Source organism: Canis lupus, chromosome 5 (genome assembly GCF_011100685.1).
Source record: "Canis lupus familiaris isolate Mischka breed German Shepherd chromosome 5, alternate assembly UU_Cfam_GSD_1.0, whole genome shotgun sequence".
NCBI classification, from domain to species: domain Eukaryota; kingdom Metazoa; phylum Chordata; class Mammalia; order Carnivora; family Canidae; genus Canis; species Canis lupus.
The window spans coordinates 9,634,535-9,649,827 of NC_049226.1; the positions used below are offsets into that span (position 1 = coordinate 9,634,535).

At 42.7% G+C, this 15,293-nt stretch overlaps 1 protein-coding gene across 12 annotated transcripts in view; it reads left to right on the forward strand.

Annotated features, from left to right (window-relative positions):
* Positions 1 to 7,249: 7,249 nt before the first annotated feature.
* The window catches only part of MSANTD2 (Myb/SANT DNA binding domain containing 2), a 31,815-nt gene continuing 23,771 nt past the window's right edge, over positions 7,250 to 15,293 (forward strand). For 9 of the 12 annotated variants that reach the window (XR_005359106.1, XR_005359108.1, XR_005359109.1 and 6 more), the window contains exon 1: positions 7,250 to 7,847. Coding sequence is in view for 7 of the 12 variants with exons in the window: in XM_038535806.1 (XP_038391734.1) it covers positions 7,338 to 7,847 (510 nt within the window). In the remaining 5 variants the exon portion in view is untranslated. The remainder of the gene's footprint in view (positions 7,848 to 15,293) is intronic. The other 3 variants (XM_038535800.1, XM_038535802.1, XM_038535801.1) reach the window with 2 other exon arrangements.

Genomic DNA, 15,293 nt, shown 5'->3' on the forward strand with positions numbered 1-15,293 from the left:
CAATTTCTTGTTGGAAGAGTGTCAAATAATGTGTGAATATGTTTTTAAAATCATCATGGTCATTGCAAAGAATTTGGATTATATTTTCGCAATAGGAAGCCATTGGTGGGTTTTCAGCAAAGGAAGGATGTGCAATGATATTTACAATTTTATAAGACTGTTCCATCAAGATTACTAGATAGAAAATAAACATGCAAGAATCAGTTGTAATTTTTGTAACTGTAAACAATTAGAAAATAAAATTTATGAAACAATACCATTTATAAGAGTGTTAAAAAAATATACCAACTACCTAGGGGTAGAGCCAACAAAAGGTATGCGAAAACTTTGCGTGGAAAACTATAAAACCTTATTGAGAGACTAATGACTAAAGACTAAATGAAGGGGTATCAGTCCAAGGATATATCCCAAGAGATATCATTTTCAAGGACTGTAAGACCAATTATTATAAAGATGTCTGTTTTTCTCATATTGGCCCATAGATTCAGTGCAATTCCAATCAAAATACCCACAGCTTTTTCTGTAAACTTGACAAGCTAATTCTAAAATATATATGGGGGGATGCCTGGGTGGCTCAGGCGTGGTGGAGACTTTGCTCAGGTCATGATCCTGGGGTCCTGGGATTGAGTCCCACATCAGGCTTCCCACAGGGAACTTGCTTCTCCCTCTGTCTATGTCTCTGCCTCTCTCTGTGTGTCTCTCATGAATAAATAAATAAAATCTTTTTTAAAAATAAAATATATATGGAAATATTAAGGATCAAGAATAGCAAGTCACTCTTGAAAGAGGAAGAAAAATAAGAGGAGGAGGAGGAAAGACTTTATCTACTTGACATAAGATATAAAGCCAGTGTGACTCATTATTGTGGCAGTGTGATAGCGCTGAAAGAAACACAGAAAAATAGACAAATAGACCAATGTAACAAAGAGCCCAGAAACAGACCCAGGCACATATGGACACTTGCTTTATGTCAAAGATAGCACTGCAAAATAAGAAGGGAAAGGATGGTCTTTTCAGAAATTGGAGTTGGAATAATTGGGTATCCACATGGAAAGAAGGAAGATAAGAGGGGAAGAAGGGAGGGAGAGAGAAGGAGAGAGAGGAAGACATACACTCTTGCACATATGCGCTGGGAGACATGTACAAGAATGTTTGTAGCAGCATTATTCATAATATCCTAAATTAGAGACAGCCCCAAAATTCAACAGTAGGATGGATAAATAAAAAGTGACATATTCATAAAATAAGAGTATTTTACAGCAACAAAAATGAATAACTGTGGCCTCATACAGAATAGATGAATCTTAATTAAAAACATAATATTGAATAAAAGAAGCCAGATACAGAATACATGTGACTTCACTTGCAAAAACTTTTAGCAATGCAGGATACAGTGATAAAACTACAAAGAAAGACAAGTCAGTAGAGTGGTTATCTTTATAAGGAAGATAAGGGTTAACACTGGGCAGAGATTATGGGGCAGGGCTTTTAGAGCGCTTCTATTTCTCTGACCTGGATGATGGCCATGTAATATTTGCTTTATAGTAAATCATATAATAGTTGTACATGTGTGTTTCGTGTATTCTTCTATACTCATGTTATATTCCACAAGAAAATAGTTGTAAAAAGCCAAATTCACCTCTGCTACTGTGTCATGTGTGCAAGCAGGAAGTCCAGTTGTCCAGTAAAGACATGATGTAGGCTTGCACAAGAGCCAGAAAGCAGTTGGATTCAGGAAATATTTCAGAGGTAGAGGTAACAGGTCTTGATGTAGGATGTGAAGGGTAGAAAAGATGAAGCAACACACACACCGATGGTCATAAAACACAGCAAGAGCATATATAACAGAATTAAAGAAGCTTTTTTAAAAAAAGATTTTATTTATTTATTCATGAGACACACACACACAGAGAAAGAGAGAGAGAGAGAGAGAGAGAGGCAGAGACACAGGCAAAGGGAGAAACAGGCTCCATTGCAGGGAGCCCAACATGGAACTCGATCCCGGGACTCCAGGATCAGGCCTTGGCGCTAAACCTCTGAGCCACCCGGGCTGCCCTTAACAAAGCTTTTGAAACAGAAAACATTAAAGTGAAGTCCTAAATTGTATGAATGGTCATTAGACAGAGGACTTCTGTCCAATTGGTTAGGAGAGGCTTCATAGAAAAGTTGGGAATACAACAAACACTGCATACAGAAATATGCACTGGCTCTATGGTGCTGGGGACACTGGACAGCTACTTTCTTTCACCATACACACAAATAAACTCAAAATAGATTAAGGACCTAAATGTGAGACCTGAAACCATAAAACTCCTAGTATAGAACACAAGCAGTAATCTCGTTGACATCAGCTGTAACATTTTTCTAGATATATTTCCTAAGGCAAGGGAAACAAAAGCAAAACTAAACTATTGGGACTATATCAAAATAAAAAGCCTTTGTACGGTGAAGGAAACCATCAACAAAATAAAAAGGCAACCTACCCAGTGGGAGAACATATTTGCAAACGATATATCTGATAAAGAGTTAGTATCTAGAGTATATAAAGAACCTATACAACTCAACACCAAAAAGACAACCCCATTAAAAAATGGGAGGAAGAGGGGCGCCTAGGTGGCTCAGTGGTTGAGCCTCTGACTCCTGATTTCGGCTCAGGTCATGATCCCAGGGTCGTGAGATCCAGTCCTGCTATGGGCTCTGTGTTCACTGGGGTGTCTGCTTGGGATTCTCCTTCTCCCTCTCCCCCTTCTCTTACCCCTCCCCCTGCTCTTGTGCTCTTTCTCTCAAATAAATAAATTTTTAAAAACGGGCAGAGGACCTGAATAGACATTTTCCAAAGAAGATATCCAGATGGCCAATAGACACATGAAAGGATGCTTAATTGCTAATCTTCAGGGAAATGGAAATCAAAACCACAATGAGACATCACCTTCACCTGTCTGAATGGTTAGACTAAAAAAGACAAGAAATAAGAGTGGGTAAGAATGCGGAGAAAAAGGAACCCTTATATGCTACTGGTGGAACATAAACTGGTACAATAATCACTGTGAAAAACAGTATGGAGCTTCCTCAAAAAATTAAAAATAGAAATACCATATAATCCAGTAATTCTACTATAGGATATTTACCCAAAGAAAAATGAAAACACTAATTTGAAAGGATATATACAGTCCTATGTTTATTGAAGCATTATTTACACTAGCTAAGATATGGAAGCAGCATGAATGTCCACTGACAGATGAATGGATAAAGAAGAGGTGGTATATGTGCACAATGGAATATTATTCAGCCAAAAAAAAAAAAAAAAAAGATGAGATCTTGCCCTTTGTGACAACATAGATGGACCTAGGGAGTATTGTGCTAAGTGAAATAAGTCAGACAGAGAAAGACAAATAGCATATGTGGAATCCAAAAAACAAAGCAAACACACAAACAAAAAGCAGGAACAGACTCATAAGTACAGAAAACAAAGTGATGGTTGCTAGAGGGGAGAGAAGTAGGGAAATGGGCAAAACAGGTGAAGGGGAATGGAAGATACTGGCTTCCAGTTATGGGATGAATAAGTCATGGGGAGATAATAAATGAAAAAAAAAAAAAGAAAGAAAAGCTGAGAAACATATCCTGGACACAGATTGTGGAGGAAATGGAAAAGGGGAAGGATACGATTAAAGGGAAGAGTTGACAGTTTCCAGGTCAAGCTATCGTGCATTGTCCTGTATTTCTTTGCATATTATTTTGAGACATTGCATACATTATCTCACATAGGTTTTTATCTATTTATGCTATCATTTGAATGCACGATAAAAGGTGCAGTACATTACTTCAAACACATTCTATACATTCTGATCGAACTATGAAGCCTTGAGCCAGCACATCACACAGCCCCTGGAATCCAGGATCAGCCATGGTAAGCCAACATGACGAGCACATGATTCAGGTCACCTATGTAGCAATGCTCCACACTGTGTAGTACATATTAATAGCTTTTATGTTATTGAATTAATTTTAACTTCAGGATGTTACTGGAAATTTTATTTTTGAGACTTTTTCTCATTGGATAGACTGACGAGTGTGGGAATAAAGGGGGGGGGGTATAGAGAAATAATGTCTAGAAACAGAAGTTGGTGGGAAGGGAGACTTCCCAGTCAACCCACTTTATCTAGGAAGGCTTCCTGCATGAGTCAGAGTTGATTTGAGAATCATCCAGAATTAACAATAGAGGGAGGGAGGATCTTTTTCAGGCTTGTGGGAAAATGAGAGCAGGATAAGCAGTGATTTTAAAAGTCTTTGTGGAGTCTCTGATCTAGACATGATTCTCCCTTTCATACACATTAAATACCTCGTGACATTAAAAAAAGTTACTGTTGGGCTGAACGAGAGAGAATTGTGCTTTGACAGGTGTCTGAGATGCCACAAGGGCCCTTAAGAGAACTGACAATGAAGACACTGAAAACTAGTGGTAGAGAGAAAGCGACAAAGGGAAGATTCTCTATTAACTGAAGTACGGTAGTCCTCCTAACCCACAGCGGATTGTTCCAAGATCCCCAGGGGATGCCTGAAAGTACACACAGTCCCCAACTCTACATGTACTATGCTCTTTCCTATACATACATAGCTATGATAAAGTTTAATTTATACATTAGGCATGGCTAGAGATTAAGGACAATAATAATAGACAAATTATAACAACATGTGGTAATAAAAGTTATGTGAATGTGGTTCCTCTCTCTCAGAATATCTTACTGTACTGTACTCACCCCCTCTTGGGATGAGGTGCAACAATAAGTTGCCTACATGATGAGAGAAGAGAGGTGAGTGACAGAGGCGTGGTGAGGCAGCCTTAGGCTACTTTTGACCTTCTGACCACAGATCAGGAGTCTGATTTGCTTTCCCAGTTGCCTCTGGCACTGCTAACTGAAACCCTGAAAGTGAAACCAGGCATAAGAGGGAACTAATGCATAACCAAAGTGAGGTAAGGGCTAATGCTAAAAAAAAAAAAAAAAAAAAGAGCTAATGCTCATACAGCATTTACTGTGAACCAGGCACCATTCTAAGGGCTTTACCGATTTTAACCCATTTACCACACTGCTGTGAGGCCACCCTCATTGTATCCATCAAGAAACCAAGCTACTGAGGGATTGCGTAAGAAAATTGGGCTGAGGGACGCCTGGGTGGCTTGGTGGTTGGGCGTTTGCCTGGCCCAGGGCGTGATCCTGGAAACTCAGGATCGAGTCCCGCATAGGGCTCCCTGCATGGAGCCTGCTTCTCCCTCTGCCTGTGTCTCTGCCTCTCTCTGTGTTTCTCATGAATAAATAAATAAAATCTTAAAAAAAGAAAGAAAGAAGAAGAAGAAAGAAAGAAAGAAAGAAAGAAAGAAAGAAAGAAAGAAAGAAAGAAAGAAAGAAAGAAAGAAAGAAAAAAGAAAGAAAGAAAGAAAGAAAGAAAATTGGGCTGAGGCTGCAGATTGGAATTTGAAGCCAGGCATTGACTCTAGACTCTGTACTCTGAGGGACAAGATGGTGGAAGAGTAGGGTCCCTAAGTCACCTGTCCCCACCAAATTACCTAGATAACCTTCAAATCATCCTGAAAATCTACAAATTTGGTCTGAGAGTTAAAGAGAGAACAGCTGGAATGCTACAGTGAGAAGAGTTCGCGCTTCTATCAAGATAGACTCTGTACTCTTTATTTTTTTATTTTTTATTTATTTATTTTTTAGACTCTGCACTCTTAACCAAGTTGCTTGACTCTATCTTTTTTTCTGAGAAAAAGAGGAAAAGAGAGCATAAGTTCTGGAACTTCTTTATGACTTCTCATACTGGTAACTTAAAACTATGACAGCCCCGTAATGTGAAATTGAGAGTCCCCTCCTCTACTTCATCCCTATTGCTCATTCTTTTTGGGTTTCTAACCCCATCACTCTATCTCCCAGGTGATTCTGAGTTTAAATGTAGCTGACCTCACCTCTTTTTTTTTTTTTAAACCTAATGCATTTCTTTCTTTCTTTTTTTTAAACCTAATGCATTTTTTGCTTCCTTAAAAAACAAAATCTGTGTCTATCGCATGGCTTATTCATATTTGAAAAAAGTTCCGCTGAGGCTTTTAAGTTAGGGATCCAAGTTAAACAATTAGATTTTTGGCTTTGAAGAGTATTACCTTTCAGCTATGCATTGGAGTGGGCGTGCTAATGCTCTTTAAACTGCAGCACGATGGGACCCCTGGGTGACTCAGCGCCTGAGCATCTGCCTTGGGCCCAGGGCCTGATCCTGGAGCCCCGGGGTCAAGTCCCACATCGGGCTCCCAGCATGGAGCCTGCTTCTCCCTCTGCCTGTGTCTCTGCCTCTCTCTCTCTGTGTGTCTCTCACGATAAATAAATAAAATCTTAAAAAAAAAAAAGAAAAGCAACACTTTGAGGGGTACTCAGGAACGGCTAATACACTAATTACTAGGGGCCACAGGAGCTGCCACAACTGAGTCTTCAATCTCCTTACACTCCAGAGTGTGAAATGCAGTTACGAGGCAACTTCCAAATGAGGGAGGATGGGGACTGGTTATTGGAAAGTAAGTTTCCGGGCCGGGCCTCCAGAGTCCGTAAAAGCGAATTTAAGCTGCAAACTCCAACACGCGACGAGGGCGCCTCACTTTCGTGCACACGGTCACACCCACCCAGGCTGCCTGCAAAGCTGAGCCCAACCGGAGGCAGCGCGGCTGCGGTTCCACCAGCGCGCAGGGCTTCCCTGCAAAGCCGCAGCGTACCAGGTCTAACCCTGGTCCTCGCTGCCTTTTTTTTTTTTTTTTTTTTTTTTTTTTAAGCCTCCCCCCAGAAATGCGCTCCTCCGGCCGGGGCGCTGGCAGGATGCGCCCTCCGCGGGTGCCCCCGGCGTGCGCCCCGGACGCCAGCCTCGGCACCCCGGGGCCGGCCCGGCGCGGGGCGAGGCCGGGCGGCTGGACGCGGCGGCGCGAGCGGGCCCAGCGGTCAAGTCCTCCTTAACTCCGGGCCCCCTCGCGGGCCGCCCCCCTCCTCCCGGGGGCTGAGATTGCAGAGGAAGTGGGAAGGCTGCAATCTGGTCTTCGCACCAGCGCCCTCATGCCCCCGCCCTTCTCCGCGGCGCGGGGCTGCGGCGCGCCTCACCCCCGCCCCCCGCCCCGGGAGAGGAGCGGGCGGCGCGGCAGGGCCCGCGGGCTCAGGCCGGCGGCAGCCGCCCGCCTCCGCCCCGCGGCGCGAGCCCGCAGCCGCCCGCCCACCGGCGAGCCAGGCCCGGGGGCAGCCCCGGAGACCGCGGCGGCCGGATGCGCGGGCGCGTCACTTCCGGGCGGTGCAGCGGCGGCCGCTTGGAAGATGGCTGCGCCCTGTGGCTCGGAGCTGCCCGCCAACTCGCCGCTAAAAATCCCGAAGATGGAGGTGCTCTCCCCGGCTTCTCCTGGTGGCCTGAGCGACGGGAATCCATCGCTGTCCGACCCTTCCACGCCTCGGGGTGCCTCCCCGCTCGGGCCGGGCAGTGCGGCGGGCTCGGGGGCAGCGGCGTCCGGGGGTCTCGGGCTGGGGCTGGGGGGCCGCAGCGCCGCCTCGTCCTCGGTCTCCTTCTCCCCCGGCGGCGGCGGCGGCGGGGCCGCGGCAGCCGCCGCCGCCGCCTGCCGGGGCATGTCGTGGACGCCGGCCGAGACGAACGCGCTCATCGCAGTGTGGGGCAACGAGCGGCTGGTGGAGGCGCGGTACCAGCAGCTGGAGGGAGCCGGCACGGTGTTCGGCAGCAAGGCCCCGGGGCCAGCCATGTACGAGCGCGTGTCCCGGGCCCTGGCCGAGCTGGGCTACGAGCGGACCCCGTCCCAGTGCCGGGAGCGCATCAAGGTAACCGGCCGCCCGGCCTGGGGCAGCGAACCAGAGGCAGAGAGAAGGCGGGGAAGCGGGCCTCGGGGGCGGGGGCCGGTCCGAGCGCGGGGCTCCCCTCCGGGGCCCGGGGCGGGGGGGGGGGGCGCGGGCGATTCGCATCTCCTCCGCCTTTTTCTTCTCTCCCTGGGAAGGGGGCTTTTTTTTTTTTTCTTTTTTTTTTTTCTTTCTTTTTTTTTTTTTTTCCTCTCTTCCCAGATGGCCGCCAGCCCGTAGGTTTCCTGAGTTTGAAGTTGGGCGTGCCTGCCGCCGCCCCTCTTTCTTGCCAATTGAGGATGTTCCTGCGCCTCCGAAGTTGGTAGTTTGCTCATTGTGCGCTGCGCGGCGGCCCCCGTGTGGCTGGCGCCTCTCGCCCCCACCGCCCGGGGCCCCTCGCTTTGTTCCAGGCTTACTGGCCCGGGGCGGGATCGAGGAAGGGGTAGAGGAGGGGGGGGGCCGGCGAGCCCCCAGTTTAGGAATTTTCAAACGAGTGGCAGTGCAGAGCCCTGCAGAAAAGCGCCTTTGGACGGCTGGCCTTTGTGTCCGTCGCCTTGCTTTCTAACTTGAGCTTCGAAGGACGAGTAAGCCTCGAGATGCTTTGGAGAATTGGAAAGGCTCGATCGCAGTCAGAGAGCGTATTGTTACCGCGGAGTCAGGGGCGCAGTGAAAGTTAGCCTGCCTGAGGGTCGGTCTGGAATTTGTGGAGTGTGGATGCCTCCAGAGTTAGATTGGCTTGAGGCCCTGCTGTGTTTCTGACCAAGCTCCTTCGTGGAAGCCAGTTTTCCCCCTGCTGTAGTTACTGTGCCGGATGTGGTGACGAGTAAAGCTCTCAGTGTGTGCATCTGGCCATTATCTCTGTGTTATCTGAATGTTTAAATATAGAGGCTTAATTCGGGCTAGACATTTTTTTTTTTTTTTAAATTATCAGCCAGGTTATCTTTTTGCTGTTTCTATTGACTTTTAATGTAGGCTTTCCGATTTGTATTATTGGCAGCTAGGAAGTTTTTGTTTTTTGGGTAAGCTGGTTCCCCTCATCATAGTGTCTGCTGAAAGGTTGTATTAGGATTCTTTCTCCCAGTTGTCAGTGAACTACTTCTTGTTAATAATAGTCATAGTTAATCTGTGTACTTCTTTTCTGATAGGGATGGCACTTTTTTTTTTTTTTTTTTGAACTCCCTTGGGAGGGAAGGGGGCTAAAAAACCCAGTGAGTACAAAGGCAATCACACTAAAGTTGGAGATGGCTCCAAAGTTGAGGAGATCTTGGCTCAAGTAATGTTCATCCTGCGGCGATGTTGCTTAGAAAATTTGGGCCAGAAACTAAGATGTTTCAGACTTATTAACTGTTGTTCAAGGAATTCGGCACCCATTTGTCAATTACAAAATTGGTTTATTCGATAACATATACCTTTAGGTTTTCTTGTATCCCTTCTTCCTCTCCCCTCTTAACAAAAGTGTCATTAAAATCACAGTTTATAGACAGGACTAAAGTAGTAGCTAATAGTAGCCACTGTCTTCTGAATCTCATTCATTGTTGCATTAAAGAATAGAGTTATAAATTCGATTGCAAGATCATCAAGGTTAAATTTCTGGGGGAGTTTTTGCACTGTGTTGGTTAGCATCCACTCATGAACTTTTCTTGACTTTAGAAGCATACTTAGGCATTTTTACAAATGCCATTTTAGCGTAATCGATTTTTGTCCGTAGAAATTTCCCAATCAAACGGAAAAAATGTGCTATCAAAACCTCACTGAATTTAAATCTTTCCATAAAATTGTTTCTCAGATAACCAGGAACTATCTGTCTAGTTGGGTTGCATCTTTGTCCAGTTATGAGAACCATAACCTAAAGCAAAGAAAGGAGATTGAGCATCTCTGAAGAATTTTTAAAAGAGAATTTTTGAACAGATAAGACCTATTTTTGAACAGATAAGACCAAACTGACCTCAAGTTCTTAGAATATTTTGAGAATATGTTGATGGTGATCAACAGTTGTAGTTGACAAGGATGGCAGATAACTGTATTTGTGTTACACTCTCTACTTGTTAAATGATTTCCAACAAGGAACCAGATTTCTTAATGTCGGTCTTTCCTGCCAGAATTATAGGCTCAGTAGAGCAAGTTCTGGTTTCTTTTATTCATTGCTGTATCTCCAGTGCCTAGCACCTAGTAGACACTGGAGGTTACTAAATTTACCAAATAAAGTCTAGAAGGAGAAGTTTGGAACATATAGAAATCTAGATTAGTGTTCCTCAAACTTTAATTCAAAGACATAGGCTTTGAAACCCCATTTGAAACATTTTGCATTGAAAGCTAAGCTCTGTCCAGAAGACTTAGTATGAATGAGATCTTAAGCATACAAGCAAATGTTGTCACGGGGATCATAGCATAGCCTTACACAGTTTTGAGGTGGATGTCCAAGTAACCCAGAATATGTTTATGAAAATAAAAACACAACTTCAAAAAATTATCAGAGAATCTCAAATCCCTGAAAACAGATATTTAGATCCCAGTTTCAGAAAACCTATTTAGAATTTGTAATTCAGAAATCTCTTTCACTTTATTGTCTTGATGAGAACTGCAAAAAAAAAAAAAAAAAAAAAAAAATCAATCTTTTTTGCTTTAGATTTTACAAAAGAGAAAAGCAGTGCAGGAAGATGTGGACCATGAGGAACTTCTTGTGCACGATATTGTGCTCCCTTAAATGTGGACTTGTGTTAGAGGCTCACAGATATCAAGGGATATCATGTGTCAATGAAATTTCTGGCGGAAATATTTATTAAAGCTCCATTATGAAAACTCCATAGTATCTTTTAAGTTTGAAAGGAGGGAAGAGATAGACAGTAACTTAGATTTTGTTCACGAAACTTTCCCTCAATCTTAGTTTCAGCATGTTAATGTAGCAGCCTTCCACCTCATCACAAGAAGGCATCAGAAAGCTGACCGCTAGCCCAGCCTGGCCACCTTTCTGAATAAACTGAAAGCACATTCCTTCCCTTTTCAGAACTGTGTTTGAGACTTCTTACCTATTAAAATTCTATTTTTTTTAAATTTATTTATTTTTATTTATTTATGATAGTCACACACAGAGAGAGAGAGAGGCAGAGACATAGGCAGAGGGAGAAGCAGTCTCCATGCACCAGGAGTCCAACGTGGGATTCGATCCCGGGTCTCCAGGATCACGCCCTGGGCCAAAGGCAGGCGCCAAACCGCTGCGCCACCCAGGGATCCCTAAAATTCCAAATTTTGAACTTAAGTAATGACTCTTGGATTTTGCTACCAGAGTACTATTTTTGAATACTGTCCAAGTGAATACATATATTTCTAAGTGCATAGGATTTTACCTTAAAGTCACATAGAACCATTTGTTTATTGCTGTAAAGAGTTTCATTTTAAAGTCTGACATGTCCTATTATTAGTATTTGTTCAGTCAGTTGGATGAAATGGATGTGTTTGAGACTGACTGCCTCACTCCACAGATTATTGTTTGGTTCTGAAGTGTTTTTTTGCGTTTGTTTGTTTGTTTGTTTGCCAGAAGGAAATTTGCCCACTAACAATTGCAGTCTAATTTTAGAGTCAGATAAATAGTGAGGTGATTTTCTGTCTGGTCCATGTATGACTTATCTCCTAAAGGCCTTTTTTCCCTGTTTCCATCTACCAGATACATCACTGCTTACTATATGCAGGGCTGTATGCTAGATGTTAGGATGAATTAAAAAATTGTAATATACATTCCAGAGCTTACACGGCAGTTGAAGTCTGTACACACATCAGAGAGTTAAAAAGCTCTCCAACACAAGGGATGGTATGTGATGGCAGTATTTGATTAAGTGTCATATGACTAAAGCAGACAATAAGTGTGATGACTTCAAAGGAGGGAAAGATCTCATCACAGTCCATACTGTAGTAGTTGAAAGATCCATCTAGACTTGGCATTCATGAAAGCATTCACTTCTGAGCCAGATGCTGTATTCACACTTCAGTCAGTTAATCTGATGCACTGCAAAACTCATTCTCAAGTCCCAGATTTTTGGGTGTTCTCCAAATATTTGCCTCTTGAGAGTTGGCTTTATGTCTTTGAAACAGATGTGTACTTCTTGCTCTGCCTTGAGATGAAATGCAAGGTGATTGTATGACCTAAAAAGCTTGTCTTTGCTGGACCAATATGGGTTGTTCATCAAATTTAAACATGGTCAGGAGCCTTCTGCCTGGCAAGCAAAAATGGTTATTTTTTAAGGGATATTGCTTAGATTTAGTCATCAGTAATTTTTAAAATCTGTAGAATAAATTTCATACTTTAACAGATAAATTACGTATAGTACATTTGGTCTTTCATTTTAGCACTCAAGCCTTGTCATTATTTGTTTGCGAGAACCCATAGGCTAAAGATGACTTGGAGCCCGAAGCTAGATACCTTTGTTCCTGTGTAAGCATTTTAACAGACTCCACCCATCTCTGAGGACTTTTCTCTGGTGTCTGCAGCCCAGACGGTCCCTCTGTATTATCACTGAAAGATTTCCAAGATATATGGTATACCAGTCAAATAGTTTGTAAGGAAGATTTAGTCAGGTTTGTTGGGTTCCATTTTTTTTAGATATTCCTTTTCTGTTATTGCCATGCCACTGTCACCCAGAAACTTGTGTGTTCCAGAATGTTTGCCGGCTTGTGAATCTGATACAGGCCTGGTGTGTGTCTTAAAAGACCAGACCATCTTAGACTATTGACCATATACGTAGAGTCTTTCAGTTTAGGAGGTAAGGGTCTAATGAGCACATGTTAAAACTTTTGATGAATAGGCTTCCAAGTCTGTTTCTTGGCATTTTGGGAAATCTAGTGAAGAGTGGAATGAAATTATTATGGACACTTCATGAAGAAGATGTGTAAAAGGAAAAGGGAGTTTAGAAAGCACATAGTACAAAGAGTGCTGTTTACGATCATGGAAATGTTCTATATCTAATGCAGTTCAGTGCGACAGCCACCAATCTCTTATAGTTGTTGAGACGTTGGAATGTGGTGGTTAATGTGCCCAAGGAACTGAATTTTAAATTTTGTTTTGTTTTAATTTTTTTTATTTTAAAGATTTTATTTTATTGTTTATTCATGAGAGACACACAGAGAGAGACAGAGACACAGGCAGAGGGAGAAGCAGGCTCCAGGCAGGGAACCTGATGCGGGACTTCATCCCGGGACTCCAGGATCACGCCCTGGGCTGAAGGCAGGCGCTAAATCACTGAGCCACCCAGGAATCCCCAAGAATCTCAAGAGATATTCCCCCAGGAATCTCAAGAGAGAGAGAGTGTGAGGGGGAAGGAACAGAGGGAGAGGGAGAAGCAGGCTCCATGCTTAGTGCAGAGCTCAGCATGGGGCTCTGTCTCCCCACCCTGAGATCATGACCTGAGCTGACATTAAGAGTTAAGACACTTAGCTGAACTACCCAGGCACCCCTTTAATTATTTTAATTTTAAATTATAAATGCCACATGTGGCTAGTGGCTACTATATTGAACAGTGTCCATAAAAAGTTATTTAGAGTCCTAAAGAAGTCTGTTTTATGAAACAATTCTCTTAGCTACATACTCAAACTTTTAGGGGAAGCTCAAAGTTCCCTTTTCTTGCCCTCCTTGTCACTTTATTCCTGTGTTAGAGGAACCTTGATAGAAGTCAAGAAAAATGGTCCATGTACTAGGGAGGAAGAGCTTTTAGTGCAAGGAATAAAGTGCTGTAACTGCAGTTGGCTGGGGCAGAGAGTGTCATATTCTTGGTTCTCTAGGATGATGACATCTGATAGAAGTTTCTTGTGATACGAGTGTCCTATTGTCTGTATGCCCATCTGTCACTGTGCAATAACCACTAGCCATAGCTGGTTACTGAACACTTGAACGGGGCTAGTGTAACTGTGTGAAATGAAATTTTTAAAATTTTATTTAATTTTAATTAAATTTAAATAGTCCTATGTATGTAACCACTGGCTATTGGCCAGAACAGCTTTGGAATAACGGTATTCGAGCTTCTTTGTTTATGTACTCCCAAACGAGTTCTTGTACTCTCTTGAATATTTTAAAACTGACATTACAATTTTTTCATTATATATGAAAGTTTACAGGAAGTTAATAGGATATAGGAAATAGTAAATCTAGTATGAGATGAACAAGTTGAGGATTGGCTGTAAACTTAGTAATGTACTCTGAATCTGAAAAATCCATGCAAAATTCATATCTGTAGATTCTATCAAAGTGCATCTTGAAAATGTTGATAGACAATATTCCATTTACATTTAAAAGAAACAATATCACTAGCCTATTTTGCTTTGGTTATTCTAAATTAAAAGCCAAGCTTTACACCTAAGAAATGCCAGGAATCTCTAATGTTTTAAGGTGCCTTGATTAATCATTAAAGGAAGAGTAGAGATATCCCAGTAGGAGGCCACTGCTTTAGAACTCTGAGCCTCTTTCTTTCTTTTTCTTTCTTTCTTTCTTTCTTTCTTTCTTTCTTTCTTTCTTTCTTTCTTTCTTTCTTTCTCTTCTCTCTCTCTCTCTCTCTCTCTCTCTCTCTCTCTCTCTTCTTCTTTCTTTCTTTCTTTCTTTCTTTCTTTCTTTCTTTCTTTCTTTCTTTCTTTCTTTCTTTCTTTCCAGATATAGTGGGACTGGGCCATTAGATTCCATTGCCCTTAGGAAACAGGAGAAAGGTGTGGAGCTTAACTCTTGGCTAAAGTCCAAGAATCTTTGGGAGGATTTGGAGATCTTGCCCATTCCCTTTCATCAGATTCAATTGACAGATTGATCACAGGGTTTCTCCAAATACTAAAGTCTGAAATAAGGACTTGATATTTTTTTTATTATTCACACGCAAATATTTGAGTACCTTGCCTGTTAGGCCCTAGAAATGCAGCAGGGTACCATCTACCACTGAGTGTCCACCTTCCAGCGATGGTGGCAGATTAGTAAACCATCAATTACAGTATTGTGATCAAGGTCTGTGTAGCATGTTGACATTATGTTCATTGTGCTTCAGATGCACGCAGCAAAGGCCCAGGAGGGTATCTTGGGATCATAGCCTCTCAGGAGGTGGATCTTGAAGGTAACGTGGGACTGGACTGAGAAGGAAGAGAGAGATGAGCAGTTGGGGTAAAAGACCAAAGACAGCATAACCTAAGACACTGAAAACTACAAATATGGTAAAATATTTTTTGTTCAAGAATCCTAAACTGAAAACACCTAAACGCTGTAGTTCCAAAAAATTCATAAGTGATAAGCTGTTTAGAAGTCACGCCACGCATGGCATTTGATGAAGGTATGACTTAGAATCTACCATTGACTAGTTGGTGTCTTAAAGGACCAAGAATGGGGTGGAGCAGGTAGTTTTGGAATAACAGTAGAGTGGGATACCAATTCTAGACAATTTTATGTTTTGATGAATAACCTTTCTGTAGTGT